This window comes from Erythrolamprus reginae, chromosome 1 (assembly GCF_031021105.1).
Source record: "Erythrolamprus reginae isolate rEryReg1 chromosome 1, rEryReg1.hap1, whole genome shotgun sequence".
NCBI lineage: Eukaryota > Metazoa > Chordata > Lepidosauria > Squamata > Dipsadidae > Erythrolamprus > Erythrolamprus reginae.
The window spans coordinates 56583973-56606496 of record NC_091950.1 but is presented as its reverse complement, the minus strand read 5'-3'; the positions used below and the strand labels follow the sequence as shown (position 1 = coordinate 56606496).

Here is a 22524-nt window from a genome sequence, read left to right as displayed (position 1 = left end):
AGATTAATAGTAGTTCAGACTTAGTACCTAAATAGTTTGACAGTGTTGAGGGAATTATTTGTTTAGCAGAGTGATGGTATTCAGTGAAAAACTGTGCAGTACTCTATAGCCTTGTTTTTAGGGTAGGAGTTGAAACAGTTTGTATCCAGGATGTGAGGGGGTCTGTAAATATTTTCACAGCACTCTTTTTGACTCATGCAGTATACAGATCCTCAGTTGAAGGCAGGTTGGTAGCAATTGTTTTTTTTCTGCAGTTTTAATTATACTCTGAAGTCTGTGTCTGTTCTTTGGGTTGCAGAACCAAAGAACAAATAAGATGGTCAAAGGGACTATAATCTGTGCTGAAGGTAGATGGAAGATAATTTTGTCTGGAGTTGCTTTTTTAATATTTTTGGCTTTTTTAATGTTATTTTTTAAATGTTATTGCTTTTTTAATGTTTTTGGCTGAGCTTAATAGTAATATAATAGTTCTCCTCCCACCCCGAGTTTTTGTTCCTTTGTTAGTCAAACTATCTGAAAGCATACTTGTTTCTTGTTTCTCTGCAATTTGATAAAGATAAAGAGAAAAATTGAGAACATTTTGTTTGCAGGTTAGCCTCTGCACCCCTAGCGAGAACACCCCAACAGAGAGTTTGGCTCGGCTTGTCAGCATGGTTTTTCAGTGGTTCCATTCCACGGCATATATGATGGATGATGAAGTTGGCAGCCTAGTGGAGAAACTCAAACCTCAATTTGTCACTAAATGGCTGAAAACGGTGTGCGATGTTAGATTTGATGTCATGGTGATGTGCCTTCTTCCTAAACCAATGGAGTTTGCAAGGGTAAGAATTATAGTTCTTGATTTATAGCAGTGTCAGAGATAAACATATTTAGATCCATAGGTAACGAACGTACTGAACAGTCTTAAATTACAGGGTTTAATATTTTGAGTGCTTGTACACAAAAAGAAAATGATGTGCTGGTTGTCTTCAGTATTATATATATAACTATATGACATTTAATACAGCCTTTTCCCCCTCTTGGCAATGTCCTCAGGTAGGTGGATATTGGGATAAGTCATGTAGCACTGTGACACAATTAAAGGAAGGTCTGAACAGGATCCTCTGCTTAATTCCATACAATGTAATCAATCAACCTGTGTGGGACTGTATTATGCCAGAATGGCTGGAAGCCATCAGAACTGAAGTGCCAGACAATCAACTGAAGGAATTCAGGGAAGTATTAAGGTAAGGGGAACAATATGCACTCTTTTTAATTCCTGCTGGAGGAACTGAAGTTTATATATTAGTCATCTTTCAGACAGTAATCCAAGCCTTACATATCTAAACTGCAACTTTATAAATGGAGCGTCAGACACGAAATAAGTTCTGTAACATGACATTTCAAGCCTTTTGAGAAAATGTTTTTCCCAAAAACATCAGATCTGGATTGGACCCAAATTTTGAATTGCAAGAAAACACTTTCAAATTCTATATTTCTTGTGATGCCTCCTTAGCCAATGGTTTGGTTACAATGATTGAGGCCCATGAATGTTATTTAGGAACTTATAGGTTGAACATTAGTTCTTGACATTGATATATCAATAAAATTCCAAGTTGCAGAAGAGCAGACACCTACAATCATAACTCTCTATGGTATTGTTTAATTTGCATCTTTTAAAAAAGGTGGACAGCCGAAGAATTGAATTAATTGATGTATCACACTTTTATTTTGATTGTAGAGAGAGCTGCTGACATATATTTACTTCAGTTGAATTTGTTCATTCCCATTTTATTATCAGTTCAGAATGGTTTACACATGTAATACAAAAAGAAAAGCATCCACAAATTATATAGTTACATTATTTTTTAAAGTGGGAATTAGAAAACTCTTAAACTTCCTAATGGTCAGGAATATGCATTATTGTAGCTTGTAGGAGTGATGGTCCTTTCCCACTGGAGATATTTGAGCAGAAATGCTATAATTCTATATTACCTGCACTGATCATAGTTTGGGCCTCAAAAATTGAGATTCTAAGGTATTCTCTATCCTTTCATATATGTCAAACTTTTTCATTGTCCATCATGCTTCTCATAGAATTTTCTTACATAATCTTATTTCTTTTCAAAATTCCATATGACTGTTTGCTCTTTTCATGATTACCAATTGGCATAGTCTCATTTGGAAATTATTCCAGTAAAAACTATTGCTATATGATGTAGAACCTTTATATATATATATGTCATATTTTCTTGATCAGGTGTCTGATGAAGCAAAATCTCACTGAAGCCAAATGTCTACCTAAAATAAGCAGTATAGCTATGTATGACATGGTATGAATAGAACATGACGTTTGTTTACTTTATATAATGTATTACAGAATTTCAGCCTTTAGTGCCGAATTTATTTTATAAAGTTCCAAAGTTTCCAAATGTGCATAATGTTTTAAAATAAATTTAAAATATGGTGTGTTTAAAAATAAATAAATAAAAATTATAGTGTATTATTTGAAATCAAAGTTGAAATAGGGTTGCTTTGATCTCAGACTTCTGGAATTTTTAGACTAGCTGTCCTAAATCAGTGCAATTTGAAATGTTTTAAAAATAGCTTGTTTTAAATAATAGATAGATAGATAGATAGATAGATAGATAGATAGAGATAGATAGGGGAGAGAGAGAGAGAGAGGGAAAGAGAGAGAGAGAGAGAGAGAATTGTTTGAGTGTTGTTTTTAAAGTTTGTGGACAATCTTTGCTCTTCTAGGCAACTGTCTTAATCAATCTTATGTCTTTCTGCATTGTAGTAAAATGTTTGATATTGAGCTATGCCCACTCCCTTTTTCTATGGAGGAAATGTTTGGATTCATAAGCTGTCGATTCACAGGATATTCATCCTCTGTACAAGAACAAGCTCTACTCTGGCTTCATGTGAGTGCTTGTTAAGGAGTGTGTAGAGTGATCTCTGAGTTGTCAAAACAGAGGAAACATGAAGTTCCAGCAGATATCCATCTGATAGCCCAGAGATATGAGCAATGGTTCAGTTAGACAAACCAGATACATTAAGTGTATAAAATATTATTTACTTTGGCAAATATCTTAGTCAAGTACAATCCTAGTCATACACAGTCAAATCAGTCAATACATATATAATACGATAAGTCTTACTTGTTCATCTTACAAATATATAAACCAGCATTTAATACACAGTTTCTACTACAGCAGTCGCAGAGAACATAGCAGAAATAGCAGAGAGAGAGAATTGTGCTTCTGGCTCCCTCTTATGGTAAACCACAACACTAATTCTTAAAGCTATACTGTTTTAACACATTTAGACATACATTGTTAGTTTGCTTATATATTGCCAAATCCAATCAGTTATGTACATATTTTTGATCAAGGCATTCTATAGAAATACATTCCAGTGTGTTGATAAGACATAGTTCCCAGGTATTATTGACTATGTATATTAACAAAATTTAATATATATTAATCCTTGCTAATTATTTAATGTGTTTGTCATGTTTTTAATTATTAGTATTAATTGATATTTTGGCTCACTATCGCAAGCAAATATTAGATGGCTTTTATTGTTATTGTCTTGAAACTACCTATGATCAAGCTTTGTGATCTGTGAGATGCTTTCACAAAATAGCTTACAGAGTCTGTACTTTTACTTCCTTTTCCTTGCCACCTGTTATGTTAATACATCTCAAGAAATCACATAGAGGCATCTGATGCAGAGGCTAAGCAAATCACATTTAGGTGTGTCTGGTTAGAAAGCAATGTGGCCATTCTCTGCATAAATTTTGTCATGACAGAAAGATGTGCATTTAAGAAATTAAGGCTTGCATTAAGAATCTTTTTGAGGAAGCCAACCTAAAAGCAAAAGTTGGGTTCACATATATAAAACCATGATTATTTGATTCTGATTTATTGAACAAATAATAAAAATTGGGTTTGCATAGTTTGCCAAACCATAAATTGTAGTTTCGATGGCACAATCAATATATCATATCATATAGCAGGGTGTCAGAGGTTGACTCCGAGGTCCTTTCCTTGTGGGGTTCCTCAGGGGTCGGTCCTCTCCCCGTGAAATCTCTGGGTGAGGTCATCCGAGGACATGGGGTGAGTTACCATCAGTATGCTGGCAATACTCAGCTATACATTTCTACCCTATGTCCACTCAGTAAAGCAGTGGAAATGATTTGCTGGTGTCTGGAGGCTGTTAGGGTCTGGATGGGTGCTAACAGGCTCAAACTCAATCCCGACAAGATGGAGTGGCTGTGGGTGCTGCCTCCCAAGGACACTTCCATCTGTCCATCCATCACCCTGGGGGGGGGACGTCTGACCCCCTCAGAGAGGGTTCACAACTTGGGCATCCTCCTCAATCCACAGCTGACTTTAGAACATCATCTTTCGGCTGTGGCAAGGGGGGCATTTGCCCAGGTTCGCTGCTGCACCAGTTGCAGCCCTATTTGGACAGGGAGTCTTTACTCACAGTCACTCATGCCCCTATCACTTTGAGGTTCGACTGCTGCAATATGGGGCTATCTCTGAAGAGCGTTTGCAAATTGTGCAGAACGCAGCTGCGCAAGCAATCATGGGCTTGTTCAGACATGTACATATCTCTCCAACACTCCACGGGATGTATTGGCTGCCAATTGGTTTCCAGACGCAATTCAAAGTGTTGGCCTTCTCCAGGTCCCGTCAACTAGACAATGTCAGTTGATCGGTCCATGGGAAGGAGCCTTCTCTGTTGGGGGATCCGGCCCTCTGGAATAAGCTCCCCCCGGGGATTCGTACTTCCCCCACCTTCCTTGCCTTCCGCAAGAGTCTTAAGACTCATTTATGCTGCCAGGCTTGGGGCTATTAGATTCTTGTACCCTGGCCGATGAATGTGCTGAGAGAAAGTTGATTGAATGGGAATGACTGCTCTTTATGGCTTGGGTTTTTAGATTTTATATTTAATTAATTGAATTTAAAATTGTTCTGCCGGGCTCTATGGTATGAGTCTCCCGAAAATTCAAGGGTACAAATTTCAGACACACACACACTTGAAAGTTCAAAAACAATGTTCTTTATCACAAAAATTCAAAAGAAACAAAGCACCTTTTTTGTATTGCAAAGAGCACTCGTCCCAAAACAACCTGGTAGTCTGTACAATCCTCTTAATCAGTCCTTAAGTACTTAGCTAGCAGCTGTGAAGGAACGTCACAGCCCTCCTTCTTCCACGAAGTGAGACCCCCACACTTTGCTCTGCTTTGGTTTCAAAGTCGTGAAAAATCAACAAACAAAGTCTGGAAACAGCAAGGCATGGTCCTGAAGAAACAACGATCAGATAATCTTCCACAAGGCCAAGCCAGCACGCTGCTATTTATATCAGCAGCTCTAATTACTGGAGCCCCACCCAAACACAGGTGGCCTCTCTTATCTCCTGTAATATTTTTTCAATTGGTTTCTTCTATGCATAATTCTGCGCATGCGTGGGTCTAACACTTCCTCATCTGAATCGATTGAAGATAATGGAGATTGGCTTCCTGGGCTGTGTGCCAAGCCCCCCTCTTCCAAGTCACCCCCACCTTCTTCTTTGTCCGAGGAAACTGCACTACCTGACTCTGTCAGCAATAAAATAGGCCTATGACATGTTGATGTTTCCCCTGCATCCACCTCCACATTCCTTGGGGCAGGAGCTGGGCCAGAGCCAACCACAACATAAAATGTTATACTTTTTTTTAATGTTGTAAGCCACCCCGAGTCCTCAGAGAGGAGCAGCATAAAAGTCCAATAAACAAACAAACAAACAAATATCAAGCCTACATCAACCTCCTCACACAAACATCATTAATATCATGAATATACCAACTAGGCTAGGGCATGTTTAATTTTTCAACTTTCAGTTTCCAAACATTAGGGGTACTCAAAAGTTGTGGCATGCTTTGGGGGTTGTAAAAATATTGTGGTTCCTTTAATATATTTTAGATGTACTTGGTAAGTAACTACATAAGTATCATAACCTTTTAATATTTTGTTTGTTTTATTTATACACACTTCAGTTGATCATCACATAGATTGCGATTCATTAATTCTACAACTACAGTTTCAACCCCCCAGGCTCTAGATCTTAATTTGTATAAAGACTAAATTAAATGCATGTTTAACATTCATTTTTTTTTCTTTCCTAGCACTTCAGTTTTTAGTTGAACCTGAGAACACTGTGTTCTTCTTCTTTTTCAGGTATTATCTGAATTAGACATTGTAGTTCCACTTCAGTTGGTAATCAGTATGTTTTCTGATGGTGTTAATTCTGTGAAAGAACTGGCAAATCAAAGAAAACCGAGAGTCAGTGAGATAACTGGGAACCTTGCAGCTCGAAGGGTAATTCATTATCAATTTCCTTTATAATAGGAGACACATTTTGCATGTAATTTTTTGACTAAGTCAGCAGGTGCAATCAGTGAAAATGAAGTGTGATTAAACTAAAGACCTTTGAAATGAGCGGGCTGACAATGCATTTAAGCATAAGACTGAACTTGGTTACTTAACAGGACACTGTTGAAGATTGCAAATTTATTCATTGTAAATAGATGCATTTAGAATCAGGTTCGAAGTAGGCAGGATGCTTTTTCACAGAACTAGCAGTTACTACGGGTGGTTTTTTTGTTTTTTGTTTTGCAGAAACCTACTAAATAGCAAATTTAGGTCTTTGACCTGGATCAAGACATTAATTATTAGGAGTGAAAGCTTAGTCATTTGCTATCTGTTGCAGACCCATCCTAGATCACACTGTTTCTTATTCATATTATTTGTATAGGGATAAAATTACAATAGAGAGTATATGGATTCCGCAAATATTGCAAGTAGCATGTGTGGAAGCATGAAACTGATGGGACACCAGCAAATGTTGAAAAGTTCTAGTATGGAAAAGGATTGTACCTCCATCAGTCTTAGTTATTGTCAACTATAAAGGATTCTGAGCATTTCAGGGTAACTTCAGCTGGAAGGTTATAAAATATGGCTATAAAATATAAATATAATAATATATCATTCTGATATATTATATAATAATATAATATGTAATTCTGGCAGGACCTAGAATTAAGGTTTTAGAAAACACTTCCTGCTTGTTTAAACATGTTTAAATTGTGTATGTTAATATTCCAAATAGAGGTGTCTATGTGGAGAAGGGTGGCATAGAAATCCGACCAAACAAACAAACAAACAAACAAACAAACAAACAAACAAACAAACAAACACCATCTCCCCATTATTAAATTACGCTTTTCTGCTTTTATGACTGCTTTATTAATAACAGGTAACACTATGTTCATTCTGGGGCAAAAATGTGTCTTCTCCAACTTTTTATCATGAAATGGATGTATTTTCTTAAATTAAATATAAAGAAACTTGCCTGCAATTCTGTGTATGTTATTTTATTTGGCTTCCTCTAGGTGAGCATTGCTTCCGATCCAGGACGCAGAGTTCAGCATAATACATTGAGTCCATTCCCAAGTCCGTTTCAAAGTCCATTTCGCAGCCCCATGCACAGCCCTTTCCGCAGTCCTTTCAAAAATTTTGGACCCCCTGGAGGAGGAAGGACCACTGACTTTGACTGTGATGATGATGATGAAATGAATTTGAGTTGTTTCATCCTTATGTTTGATCTAATCTTGAAGCAGGTAATAATATACATCCTGGTATTGTAAACATGGTCAATATTACAATCCAGATATAACCTCATCTTGTTTAGGAACATTTTAAAGAATATTTTAGTGTTTTATACAGGTGTCAATTTGCAAACCAGAGATTATTTATATACATTTAGAAAGATTCCATAGTATACAAACTTAATAGGGTCAAGAGTTCGCTAGGCCTGAGTGAGTTCCCTTGGCCTTTTGATAAGCATCATGGTGCAAAAGCCCAGATATTTTAACAAATCAAAATATCACATATTCATGAGATTCTGTGAGTATTTAATTTGGTGGCTAGGTGGAGGGTCTCTGGAGAGCTAGAGAAGGATCATTAATGACCTCTGATCTATTTTGGAGGGTTATAAAGTATAATTGATAAATATTGATTAAAAAGTACTGATTTCACACAACATACTGTCTGGAATTTGAACATGTTGTCAGAGATCTATATTTAGTTTACTTATTTATTAAATTTGTATGACATATCACCATTTGAGGCAACGTTGTTGAGTTGAATCCTATATTAAGTTCAAAATAAAACAGTTAATCCTTTGGAGATGCAGCATTCAAGATATAAATAGTCAATTGCTCAATTGACTTTTTCCCTATCAAAACTTCCTACAGCTTTCTTCCTACCTCTTTTTGAAGGATTGTGGATTACTCCAAAGACATACAGTAAAACCTCTGATCACAACCATAATTCATTCCATAACTTTGGTCACAAACCAATTTGGTTGTGATCAGAACCTAATTTTGGAAATTTGACACTTACACCCCCCCCCCAACAAAAAAGGCATTGAAGGGGAAATCGGCCACACAAAAAAAGTGAGGAATTTTTTGGTCGGAACCTGATTTGGTTGTGGACAGAAGCATTTGTAACTAGAGGTTCTGCTGTATTTACAAGTAAATTCCATCCAGAAGAAGCTTTGCCTGCCCAGCCTGAAACCAAGGAAACCAAGATTGAGGGTGAGGCTACTTGGGAGGAATGAATCTTTCTAGCCCAGGGGTAGGCAAAGTTGGCTCTTCTATGGCATGTGGACCTCAACTCCCAGAATTCCTGAGCTAGCATGATTGGTTCAGGAATTCTGGGACTTGAAGTCCACAAGTCATAGAAGGGCCAACTTTGCCTACCCCTGGGCTAGCCGGATACTATAGCTTTATTGCTATACTTACTGCTTTACCTTACTTTCCTGCTAAAGGGGAGGCTCTTAAGGAAGGGGAAACTAGTGGACATTAATGTCATGTTAAGAAAAGGAGTCTACAGAGAGGGGTGGCATACAAATCTAATAAACAAACAAACAAACAAACAAATAAATAAATGTTAAGAAAATGACGTGAACAAACAAGAACTCTTGTTTATAGCTTTTGTTTTTAAAATGGAATATGAATACAAATAATTCTTGTTTATCAGTTGCATTAGACAGCAACTGTTCACATTTACAATAGTGATGAAAAAGTAATTTTTCAACCAATCATGTGTTTATGATCTTTATAGCATCTCTTTCTGTGTCCTGTGTTTACCATTACAGTTAATTAATACAAGTTGTCTTGGCTTGACCTATCACCACCCCAGAGTGGAGAGAGTGTCTAAATAAGATTGTCTCTTCCTCAGCTGCTTTCCCCGCACTCCCTAAAAAGTGCTAAGGGCAAGTTAACCTGCTCAGCTCTGTATTCTTAATTAGTTGATTAAAACCTAGTTGGCTGACAGCTGCTGCCTGAAACTACTAATCAGGTTTACATTAAAGGCAAACAGCTGGCACCCATTCATTCCTTTTCAAGTGTAGTCTCTATTGTGTGCTTGCTTACTCTCTTTTTATCCCTTTCTCTTCAATGCATGTAAATACAAATATTCTCTTTTTGTTAATTGTTCCAATGGCAGATGAGCATCTCAAAGGTAGGGTGTTTGTGTGGCGGGGAAGAGCTGTAAAATTTGCCCCTTAAGCCAGCTTCCCCATGAGATAAGTTTCAGAAATGCTGACATTTCGGCTCATCCAGTTTTTTGGAGTGGTATCCTGAAGCAAAGCAAAGCAAAGCCGAGCCGCAAAGCAGAAATAAAATCATAGTTGCAGTCACATTATTTTTTCCACTTAGCAACAACTTGCTTAATGATCAAGTTGTTGGTTTGAATTGTGATCGCTTAAATGAGAACTACCTGTAAGACATTTTTTGCACTGATGTGACCAGATCATTCGAGCTTTTTCTTGTATAATGTAGTGGCTGTTGTTCTGTCTTTTCATCATGAGGTGGGGAGTTCACCTCCTGATAACTTAGCAAATACAACCATGTAGTTTTCTATGGAACAATATAGAAATGTGATATTTTTTCTAGTTTTCAGCCCCAGAATTCCCTATCTATATATATGGCTCTATTTGATATCCGAATAGCACTAAATGCTGCCAATTGCTGAGAATTCTACCATTCTTACTATTTTCATTTTCTTTCCAAAGCAGCTTCAACAATTTTGATATTTTCCTGTTATAATGAATCCTATAAATCCTATATTCTATAATGAATCCTATAAAAAGATTATCAAAGTAGTTTAATCAATTTAAAATTATATCATAAACTGCAGCTCAAATGGAATCGTATCTTGAATTGAATCACAATAAATACAGGCTTTATTTCTAATATGGAGAAGTCACTTTTATAATTCTTATCTGTATGTTGCATATCATGATTTGTCTGAACATATATGCCAGCTTTTAGAGGTGACTAACACAGAATCTCTGATGCATTCATATGCCAAACAGTATTACATATATGATATTGTTTTTAATCTAAATTCAAGTCAGATAGATGGATGTCTGATTAATGTATTCAGCTAACTAAAACAAGAACAAGAAGAACTGAAACAATAAGAGACAGTGTGATTTAGCTGGAGGCTTTTATAGTGGCTGACTATAATAAATCTAATTATCTACGGGACCGCCTTCTGCCGCACAAATCCCAGCGACCAGTTAGGTCCCACAGAGTTCGCCTTCTCCAGGTCCTGTCGACTAAACAATGTTGTTTGGCGGGACCCAGGGGAAGAGCCTTCTCTGTGGCGCCCCGACCCTCTGGAATCAGCTCCCCCCAGAGATCAGAATTGCTCCCACCCTCCTTGCCTTTCGTAAGTTCCTTAAAACCCACCTCTGTCGTCAGGCATGGGGGAATTGAGAATTCATTCCCCCCAGGCCTATACAATTTGTGCATGGTATATTTGTGTGTATGTTTGGTTTTTAATAAGGGTTTTTAGTTATTTTAAATATTAGATTTGTTATATGTTGTTTTATTACTGTGGTTAGCCGCCCCGAGTCTACGGAGAGGGGCGGCATACAAATCAAATCAAATCAATCAATCAATCAATAATGATAAGGTTTGAGTTGGATTGGGCCCGGGAAGCCTCATGTTCAAATTTCCATTCAACAATAGAACTGGGTGATTTTGAAACAACTATTATGTCTCAGCACAACTATTTCACCAGGTTGTTATGAGGATAAAAATCAGGCGGATTTCTCCATGTGCAATATTGTAAATTCACAAATGAAAGATAAGATATTAAGACAAGACATAAATGTAACAGTAAGGGTTGATGATCCATAACCACACTGAAATCACCATACAACTGGACTATTTATTTTTCAACTTTTCTAAACACTCGTCTCCCTTGTAGAGGGGCTCAATGCAATGGGACTGTCTTTGAAAGTGATTTTGAATGGTTAGTGCAGAATACAGAAATCATATTCCTAACTGGGAGAACCCATTCTTGTGTCCATTTAAAAGTCACTGTATTGGCCACTAACAGATTTATGAGCTAAATTGGAAGCACTATTTTAAACCTATAAACCAATGGTTCTCAACATGGGGGTCGGAACCCCTTTGGGGGTCGAATGACTGTTTCACCATTTGGTGTCACCTGAAACCATGGGAAAAGACAAATTTCCCATGGTGTTAGGAACTAAAGCTTCTATTCTGGCACCTTGGAATATATTTTTACAATTAGGCATTTACAGTGCGAGGGGGTGTCCCTCTGATCTTCCTGCCAATCAGCTTCAAGCTCTGTTGGGAGAATTGGCGCTAGTCCTATGATTGGGGGTCACCACAACATGAAGAACTGTATTATGGGGTCACAGCATTAGAAAGGTTGAGAACTACTGAAAGCCTTATAAGGTATAACACTGGTTTATAACTATCTTACCAAATGCAACACTGCCTATCTGACCCAGTCACCAATTGACATCTGTTTGAGGGTTCTATGCCCAGGGGAAGTAAGAGAAGTTAGACTGTGAGTGAAACCTATCTGCAAAACATAATATAGGATTGCAATATTTAGTGCCCACAAGCAGCTGTTATGTGAATAGTTGTTTGACAGGAAGAAATTCAACTGAAACTAATTTTTAAAGTTTCAAAGTTTTCTTTTCTTTTCAGATATTCAAATAAATGGAGCTTTTAAAAGCCGGAATGCTATTGTATATTATTTAGTAGACTAATTTAGTTACTTGGACTAGGAAGGGCTAGAGTGACTGAAATTTAAATACACACAGAGACATGGAAGATGACTCAGTGGGTTTGTGTATGTGTGGCTAATATGGTCTCTCTCTTTATGTAATCTAGCACACAAAGTTATTGTGGAGTAAAACGTAATTATGTATGTTTTCTTGAGCTCCCAGAAAAAAATAGGATATAATTTCAATAATATATTAAAAACACCTTTAAGAGGATATTCTTAAGGTGGGTACTCTTCTTTTTGCCAATGTTTGTATATAAGTAGCTTTGTTAATGATTCCTGTTTTTCAGATGGAATTACAAGATGATGGGATTACCTTGGGCTTGGAGAACAGCATTTCCAAAGACGTAATTTCTATCATCAATAATGTATTCCAGGCACCCTGGGGTGGCTCCCATATTTGTCAAAAAGATGAAAAGGCAGTAGAATGTAATTTGTGCCAATCTAGTATCTTGTGCTATCAGATGGCTTGTGAACTCTTGGAAAGATTAGCCCCCAAAGAAGAAATCAGACTGGTGGTAAGCAAATGAAAGAAAGGGTTTGAAAAAGTGTCCAGAAAAAAAATCCTATTGTATTTATATATCTAGGTTATGACTATATAGGATATAGTCATATGCTGTTTTATTATTGTTAGCCGCCCCGAGTCTACGGAGAGGGGTGGCATACAAATCTAATAAATGAATGAATGAATTAATTAATTAATGAATGAACGAACAAACAAACAAACAAACAAACAAACAAACAAATGATATTTTGCCTTCTATGTTCCATACATTAAACATACAATATGCTATTTGATTTGTGCAAAGATCTATTTAGAAAACCAGTGGAGTTATGAACTTTCAAGTTCTCAAAGCCCCATTGAACAATAACTAGAAAAGGGTGTTACTATCATATTCCCCCCCCCCCCAAAATAAGACCCTCTCTTATATTTTTGGAACCCTGAAATAAGCGCTTGGCATTATTGCCATGCACTCAAAAGTCCCGATTGGGCTTATTATCAGGGGATGTCTTATTTAAGGGGAAACAGGGTATCACTGTTCAGATATTGCTACAGTTTCTAAATGTAATTACTATTACTTAGATTGGTAAAGTTGCTGGGTGCTGTAGTTTATTTTATTTATTTATTTATTTATTTATTTATTTATTTTATTTATTTATTGGACTTGTATGCCGCCCCTCTCCGCAGACTCAGGAACATCTGGGGGGTCATTATTTTTCACCTTAGTACAGGTGGTCCTCATTTGCTTAACAACTGTTTAAAGTTACAGTGGTCTCAAAAAAGAGCCCTTTTGGAGTTGGGTGGCAGATAAAAACAAACAAACAAACAAACAAACAAACAAGTACTTACAACCTGTCCTTGAAATTATATCTTCTACATCACCCCTGTAGTCACATGATCACATATCAGGCACTTGACAACCAGTCACATTTATGACTTAATTGCAGCATCCCACAGTCACATGATTGAATTTTGCAACTTCTTTTCCAGCAAAGAAATGCCTGTTGGATAAGCTGGATTTGGACTAATGACAATGTGATTCACTTATTGACCATGTGGTTCACCTAACAATCACAATAAAAATGCCCATAAAAATCAACTCCACATTCTCTGCCACCCCTTTGTTGTGCAATAAAGATGTTTATTTTTCTGAGAAAAAAAATCAACTCCACATATGTGGTGACTTGATTTATGACCAAAATGACTTATGACCAAAATTCTGAGCTCAGTTATGGTAATCTGTCGAGCACTACCAATAAAGGCAAGGATCTTATTTTTGTTCAAAGATTACAAACTACAATAAAACTAAGTGAAAGTGGGATACTATATATAATGATGTTGAAATATGGTAAACAAATTTTACACAATTATTACCAATTATTTAAAACATGGTTGCTTCTCCTAATGTGACCCTCAGCAGTTTATAAATGTCAACTTTGTGAAGGTTGTAGGGCTTGTGATAGTTATAAAAATTATGCAAAGAAACACAAGATAAAATTGAAAGGCTTTAGTATCTGTTGATTAGTTCTCTTTGTAAAGTATGTGCAAGAGGGGGGCGTTTGCCCAGGTTTGCCTGGTGCACCAGTTGCGGCCCTATCTGGACCGGGACTCATTGCTCACAGTCACTCATGCCCTCATCACCTCGAGGTTCGACTACTGTAATGCTCTCTACATGGGGCTACCTTTGAAAAATGTTCGGAAACTTCAGATCGTGCAGAATGCAGCTGCGAGAGCAGTCATGGGCTTACCTAGGTATGCCCATGTTTCACCATCACTCCGCAGCCTGCATTGGCTGCCGATCAATTTCCGGTCACAATTCAAAGTGTTGGTTATGACCTTTAAAGCCCTTCATGGCACTGGACCAGAATATCTCCGAGACCGCCTCCTGCCGCATGAATCCCAGCGACCGATTAGGTCCCACAGAGTAGGCCTTCTCCGGGTCCCGTCAACTAAACAATGTTGGTTGGCAGGCCCCAGGGGAAGAGCCTTCTCTGTGGCGGCACCGACTCTCTGGAACCAACTCCCCCCAGAGATTAGAACTGCCCCTACTCTCCCTGCCTTCCGTAAACTCCTTAAAACCCACCTTTGCCGTCAGGCATGGGGGGACTGAGACATCTCCCCCGGGCATGTTCAATTTATACATGGTATGCTTGTGTGTGTGTCTGTTAGTATATGGGGTTCTTTTAAATCTTTAAATATTTTAATGTTATTTGGATTATTTATGATTTGTTCTATCTTGTTGTGAGCCGCCCCGAGTCTTCGGAGAGGGGCGGCATACAAATCTAAATAATTAATAAATAAATAAATAAATAAATAAATAAATAAGAGATGATCAAGTTGAGCCTGATGGAGGGATCAGTCAGTCATGAGTTCATGGATGCCCACAAGAGATCTAAATTCAGCCCACCTTGAATTCCTTTCTATTCTTAACTCCTGAAAATTTCCCTTGACCGTTAGATTCAGATTAACTCAGATTCCTGTAGAGAGTTTAAACTTCCAATAAATCTTTATATTCATTTGAGCTGCCTGAATCTCCAGACTTCCTTGGCGCTTGATAATATGTTTGCCCTGAGATATATACATATGGATACTGAACATTATTTGTATTTGATCTTACGTTTTGAAGGAACCGACAGATAACTTAGAGGACAGCCTTCTTGATTCCAAATCAGAGTTCATTATACGAACTGAAGGGGTTGAAGGAAACAAATCTGCCCCAGAGCATGTAGAAAACCCAGGGAACCACTCAGAAGGAACAGAAAATACAGGTATTCCTTTTTAAAGTGTTAAAATTAAAATTCTATAATGATCAAAATCAAAAGGTAGCCAATACCTAATATTTAATTTATAGCTTGCCACAATCTCATGACTCTGTCTTCATATATTTGTAGATTTTCACATGTATAGGTATGTAGGTCTTGGCCTATTCAGCCTTTCCCCCATGTAAGATTGATAGAACCTTGGTGACATTTGGTGAGGTCTCTCTCATTGAATTAATTAATCACTATAGCTTATCTTCCATACATATTCATTGTCTCTTGTACCTCTATTTTTATTTATCCTTCATGTCCATCCTGTTGATATATTTTAATTTTAGGCCATACTCCTCCCTTTCCTCAATTTATATCCTTTGTCATTTTATTTTTATTCTGTCATTTATTAAATGCACTAAATTTCTAATCTCAATTTCCCCTTATTACTCAATTTTTCTTATTTTAGTTCATCCTCAATATTTAAACATATTCTAAACTTGCCGCTATACCTCCATCCATTGAAACTTGCCGTTATACATCCATCCATTGGCTGGTAGCATTACCAACTTCCCAATATACTATAACCCACTAATCATCAAAAATCTCTTCAACATGCCCAGTGGAGCAGTGATATCTAGTTACTTTTATACAGTTCATAGCAAGAAAACATGGAAATAACATGGTTAAAAATTATCATTGGTTAAATATACATTCTAAAATTCCCAGATGACCTAAGCTTTCTTATCAAAAGAGGTGTGCCTTTTAGTATTATAACACAAATGTTACCAAAATTTATATAATTAGATGCTATGTCAGTCATGTCTTCCTAAGTTGTAACTTTCTTTTAAAAAAAATTTTTTTTTTGTTTTTTTCATATAAACAGACATATTTTGTTGACAGTATATTGACTAGGTAAAATCTTTTTACAACAATGTTAACAACAATAATAAAAATCCGTATACGTAGTGCTAATCTTCCAGCTTCAATGATGCTATTCTCGTTTTATAATCCTTTATCATTTTTCCATTAATTCATTTAAAATTAAATAACATTTTTATGCCATGTATTTGTTTCCCTACTAAATGCTATTATTTAATATTTCAAAAATTACTCATTATACCGCCATAACGTCTATATTCCAAATGTGTAGGATTATTAATAATGCCAAATATTAGCAATATTTAATCAATCCCGGGAGTGTATCTCAAGGTCGCCACAATTTCCAATCCTTAATGTATAAAATTCACAATATACTGTAGCACCCTGTAAATATTAATAATGCAACTAATCTTTGCTATACAGTAAATTAGGAGCCAATTCAAGTAGCAATTATTTCCTCAGGTTTGCATTCCCTTTCTACATATAAAAGCAATTGAAGTATCTTCATTTAACATAAAAGTGATATTGAATTGTGGATATACTCAGTGCAAAAAAAAAATTGTGGGAATTATAAACTAACTGTTTTAAACTTATTTTTCAAAGGTATTGTAATCTTTTATGTTAATTTTTAGCACCCATAAAAAATGACACTGAAAGGAAATTTTGTTACCAGCAGCTCCCAGTGACATTGAAACTCATATATACAATATTGCAGGTAAGTTTCACATTTATTTTTATTTCAGAATATCTTTAGGCATTTAACAATTTAGAACAGCAAACTCAATAAAGCACAATTTTTGGGACTTGTATGGAATCTTTTAAAACATACAAATCTGAAAAATTTATGCATCAAAAAGTGAAAAATATATAATGAAAGAGAATCAAACTTATGTCAGTGCTTAGATAAGTTTGATTCTCCTTCACCATATCTACTAAATCGAGTTATGTTTTGATGGTTACAATTTTGTTTTAGTTTGTCATTTATTATTTTATGTGAAATCCAAGATTAATTTTACTATATTTTATTTACCAAATTTTGCACAGGAAATGGCACGTTTTGAGGAGCCGGATATTCTCTTTAACATGCTTAACTGCTTGAAGATTCTTTGCCTTCATGGGGAATGCTTATACATTGCAAGGAAGAACTATCCTCAGTTCCTAGCATATATTCAAGACCATATGCTGATTGCCAGGTATACATTTTATCAAGAGAAAGCTTAATTTTTGTTTGTTTGTTTTATTTTATTATTTTATTTGATTTGATTTGATTTGATTTGATTTGATTTATTTTATTTTATTTTTTTATTTTATTTTATTTTATTTTATTTATTTTATTTTTATTTATTTTTATTTATTTTTTATTTTTTATTTTTTTATTTTTTTATTTTATTTTTTATTTTATTTTATATTTTATTTTATTTTATTTTATTTTATTTTACTTTACTTTACTTTACTTTACTTTACTTTACTTTACTTTACTTTACTTTACTTTACTTTATTTTATTTTTTGATTTGATTTGATTTGATTTGATTTCTTCTATGCCGCCCAATCCCGAAGGACTCAGGGCGGCTTACAACAATAGAAATATATAAATACAGTAAAAAAGAAGTCAAATATGGAAAAAATCTCAAACTATAACCCCAGTTTAAAAACCCCATAACTCAATCAATCCAGACAACGCACATACATAGCATTCAATATAATTTGGCCATGACAAATGTCAGTTCATGACCCCCAGGCCTGCCGGCAAAGCCAAGTCTTCATAGCCTTTCGGAAGGCAAGTAGAGTGGGAGCAGTATGGACATCGGAGGGGGGGGGAGTTGATTCCATAGAGCTGGGGCAGCCACAGAAAAGGTCCTCCCCCGTGGTCCCACCAACCTGCATTGCTAAGTTGATGGAACCTGGAGGAGGCCAACCCTTTGTGATCTTATTGGGCTCTGGGATGTATACAGCAGGAGACAGTCCTATAGATAGTCTGGCCCTAAGCCAGGTTAATAGGTTCTTAGGCTATCCCCAAACAAGTTTTGGTGGTCATAAATCAATGGTTTTATTTTTGGTGCAATTTGGACTATTAAGTACATTAAATCAACATATTGGTGGATAAAGACTGGATCTATACTCATCAGTAGTTCAAAGCAATGTTTCTCAACCTTGATTGGCTGGGGAATTCTGGAAGTCTATACATCTTAAAGTTGCCAAAGTTGAGAGACACTGGCCTAAAGCATAGTTGAACAACCATATATTCAGACACTTAAGCCTGCTCTGGGGGTTTCTCTGCTGGATAATTGGGTTTTGGAACCATCATTTCCATTTTCCATAGTGCTCTAGGAAACCTGATTAAAAGAGCATTGTGGGAGATTAAAAGTTACTTAAGGTGCCTGTGATTGGTTATAATAATTCTGTTGATGCCATGTAAGCTTAACACAGCTAGTACAAATACACTATCAGAGGGTATTTCCCCAGATTCCTTCAAATCTGAAGTACAAAATTATAGACAATGCAGATTCATTCACTATCACATAATTTGTACTAAGAGAATTGAAATCAATTCTACTTTGGGGCCAAAAATTAAAACAGCTTTGAAATAAATGTAATAATCTACTTTTCCAGAATTCTTATCTACAAAGACATTGATACAGATATAAGATCCAATATGCTGTCTTGCTAGATCTCTTCCACTATAAGTGGAAAAAGGGGAAAATTAAGACCCCAAAATGGAACTTAATTTTGATTCCTAATTAAAAAGTACCATTTAGGTAATAGAGTTATTCCACAGCTAGGGGGAGATGATTGACCACATCTTTATGGGCACAAAAATTATTGATTGCAGAAATCAGTTCTGCTTGATGTAGCAGCAAAGGTAACAAAACTACTGTAGTAATCTATTCATGGAATCATGATAATGTGTTCTGAGTTGCCTCTCCCCTCTATTCTGTCCCCAGCTTATGGAGAGTTGTAAAATCAGAGTTCTCCCAGCTTTCTTCTCTAGCAGTGCCACTCCTTCTTCATTCTCTTTCATTGCCTCATGGAGCTGATATTTTCTGGACAATCATCAATACCAACTTCAATAGCAAAGACTGGAAAGTTAGATTTGAAGCAGGTATGTCCTTTAACACAGTGTTTCCCAACCGGTGTGCCGCGAGACATGGTCAGGTGTGCCGCGAAGAAATAAGCTCAGCTTCTGGTCTCGCAACTTTTTGCGAAGAGAAAAAAGTTGTGAGACCGGAAGCTGAGCTTGCTTCTTTGCGCCTTCCAAGTTTTCCAGCAGCTGCGGCGCCCCGCCCGGCTGGAGCTTCCCTGTCAGCAGGTGAGCTTTGGGGCTTGGTGGGAGGGCAGCGGCAGCGGGAGGGCGGCGCGCAGTGGGAGGGTGATGGCGGCGGCAGCGGCAGCGGGCAGGAGCCATGCCGTGGGGCGGTGGCAGGGTGGTCCCTCTCTCTCTCTCCCTCTCTTGCTTTCTCTTTCTCTCCCCCCTCTCTCCCTCTCTCTTTCTCCCAGTAGCTGTGGGGCGACATCAGGGTGATCAGCTGTGAGGTGGAGCTCCAGAACAGAGGAACAGAGGCACCGACGGCGGCGGCTGGAAATGCTGGAATTGCGTGGCTGGCACTTGCCTGCTGGCTGGACCAGGACGGAGGCTCAAGCCCCACGTCCATGCCCAGCGCAACGCCAGAAATGTACGGCGTCTAGCCACCGCCGTCTGTGCCTCCGTTCTGGAGCTCCGCCTCACAGCTGATCACCCTGCCGTCGCCCCACGGCTACTGGGAGAAAGAGAGAGGGAGAGAGGGGGGAGAGAAAGAGAAAGCAAGAGAGGGAGAGAGAGAAAGAGAGAGGAAGAGAGGGGGGAGAGAAAGAGAGAGGAAGAGAGGGGGAGAGAAAGAAGGAGAGAGAGGGGGTAGAGAAAGAGAGAAAGCAAAAGAGAGAGAGAGAAAGAGAGATAGCAAGAGAGGGAGAGAGAGGGGGGAGAGAAAGAGAGAAAGCAAAAGAGAGAGAGAGAAAGAGAGAGGGAGAGAGAGGGGGAAGAGAGAAAGAGAGAAAGACAGCAAGAGAGAGAAAGCAAGAGAGAGAGAGAAAGGGGGGAAGGAGGGTGAGGGAAAGACAGAGAGAGGGAAGGAGGGAGAGAGAAGGAGGGCAAAAAAGAGGAAGGAAGGGAGAAACAAAGAGAGATGGAGAGAGAGGGGAAAGAAAGAGGAGGGAAGGGAGAGAGAGAGAGAAAGAGGGAGAGAGAAAAATAGAGCGAAAGGGAGGAAGAGAGATATTTTTTGTCCAAACTTTTTTTTACACCCACCCCCACCCCCCCGCTCAATGTTCCCCAGGATTTTGTAAATGTGAATAATGTGCCGTGGCTCAAAAAAGGTTGGGAAACACTGCTTTAACAGATGAAATCTATGGTTCAAAAATGTACATATTTAGAGGGGAGTGGGGAGAATAAAGATTGGGACAGACTCAGTTATGGGCTCCTTTGGGAACGGTCAGGAACACAGTTCTGGTAGCAAAATTTGGAGCTCCACCCCAGAGCACCCAATTTGCACTGAAAGATGTTGAAACAAAATGCATAAGCCATGCCCAGGATGTGGTAGTAAAAATTTTGGTAGCCCATCACTGGACAGGCTGAATAATAAAGATTAAAATTTGGAATGTAATTTAGGTTACTGTATTATTGTTTTCAAGAGATCATATATGCATATTGATTTGTATTGAAGATATATGTGATGTTATGTATGTTTTTAAGGTGGATAAATATATACAGTGGTCCCTCGATCATCGCGAGGGTTCCGTTCCAGGACCCCTTGCGATGATCGAATTTTCGCGAAGTAGCGGTGCGGAAGTAAAAACACCATCTGCGCATGCGCAGATGGTGTTTTTACTTCCACCGCCGCCCGCCCTTCGCCCGCCCACCCCGTTGCTCGCGCCTGGGGTTTCCCCGCGCGCGTGCCGCCCGCCGCCCACGCCGTTGCTGGGGCGGCTTCCCAGCTGGGAAGCGGAGCTGGGGTTTCCCCAAGCACGCGCGCACCGCCCGCCTGCCCACGCCGTTGCTGGGGCCGCTTCCCAGCTGGGAAGCGGAGCTGGGGTGTCCCCAAGCGCGCGCGCGTTGCTGGGGCGGCTTCCCAGCTGGGAAGCGGAGCTGGGGTTTCCCCAAGCGCGCGTGCACCGCCCGCCTGCCCACGCCGTTGCTGGGGCCGCTTCCCAGCTGGGAAGCGGAGCTGGGGTGTCCCCGCGCGTGCCGCCCGCCTGCCCACGCCGTTGCTCGCGCCGCCGCTGGGGTCTTACGGGGCAAGAGGGGGAAGACCCAGGGAAGCCGTCCAGCAGCTTATCTGCCCGGCGGGAAACTCCACCATCTACGCATGCGTGGCCATAGAAAAAAAAGGCACGCATGCGCAGATGGTGTTGTTTACTTCCGGGTTGAAAACTCGCGATATAGCGTTTAGCGAAACTCGAGATCGCGAAACTCGAGGGATCACTGTATATATATATACACACACACATATATACGTATATATGTCTTCGGAGAGGGGCGGCATACAAATCTAATAAATTATTATTATTATTATTATTATTATTATTATTATTATTATTATTATATATATGTGTGTGTGTGTATCACATGTTTTTGCTGAATTTTTTTATTTTAAATTAAGGGAGACTAGGATAGCACTATTTTGGCCTATATATATTTATCCATCTTAAAACATACTCACAAATATATATATGTTTTCGTAGATTTTCACGGGTACAGGTATGATGGTCTTGGTATATTCGAGTTTCTTCCCATGTAGGATTTAGAAATTTCTGGCGACGTTTCGACGAGGTCCCACTCGTCACCTTCGGCAGAAATTTCTAAATCCTACACGGGAAGAAACCCGAATATACCAAGACCGTCATACCTGTACCTGTGAAAATCTATGATAACATATATATACATATACATATATGTATGTATGTATGTATGTATGTATGTATGTATGTATGTATGTATGTATACATGTACACATTTTAAGGAAATCTTCTCTAAGATGTTAATGAATTCCCCCATAGATGATTGTTGGTATAAGTAAAAGTAAAAAAATTGTTTATTTATTTATTTTTAAAAATTTATATGGCTGTGTGCCTTTAAAAAAAAATCTGGGTGCGAGATTCAGATGTTTTAAGAGTTCAAGGAGTTCAAGGCCTCCATGGCAACCATGCGCCCCAAGTCCAGTCCAACTCTTACATGTAGCCACATGCTGTTATGTTGGATTAGTTGGC

General features: G+C 38.2%; 1 protein-coding gene across 15 annotated transcripts in view; it reads left to right on the top strand.

Moving 5' to 3' along the window:
- The window catches only part of UNC79 (unc-79 homolog, NALCN channel complex subunit), a 163360-nt gene that overhangs the window by 48345 nt on the left and 92491 nt on the right, over positions 1 to 22524 (top strand). For all 15 annotated transcript variants that reach the window (XM_070753573.1, XM_070753485.1, XM_070753465.1 and 12 more), the window contains exons 14-23: positions 591 to 821; positions 1036 to 1226; positions 2780 to 2903; positions 6210 to 6350; positions 7424 to 7651; positions 12440 to 12667; positions 15278 to 15419; positions 16916 to 16998; positions 17328 to 17476; positions 19227 to 19384. In XM_070753573.1, the coding sequence (XP_070609674.1) occupies positions 591 to 821; positions 1036 to 1226; positions 2780 to 2903; positions 6210 to 6350; positions 7424 to 7651; positions 12440 to 12667; positions 15278 to 15419; positions 16916 to 16998; positions 17328 to 17476; positions 19227 to 19384 (1675 nt within the window). The remainder of the gene's footprint in view (positions 1 to 590; positions 822 to 1035; positions 1227 to 2779; positions 2904 to 6209; positions 6351 to 7423; positions 7652 to 12439; positions 12668 to 15277; positions 15420 to 16915; positions 16999 to 17327; positions 17477 to 19226; positions 19385 to 22524) is intronic.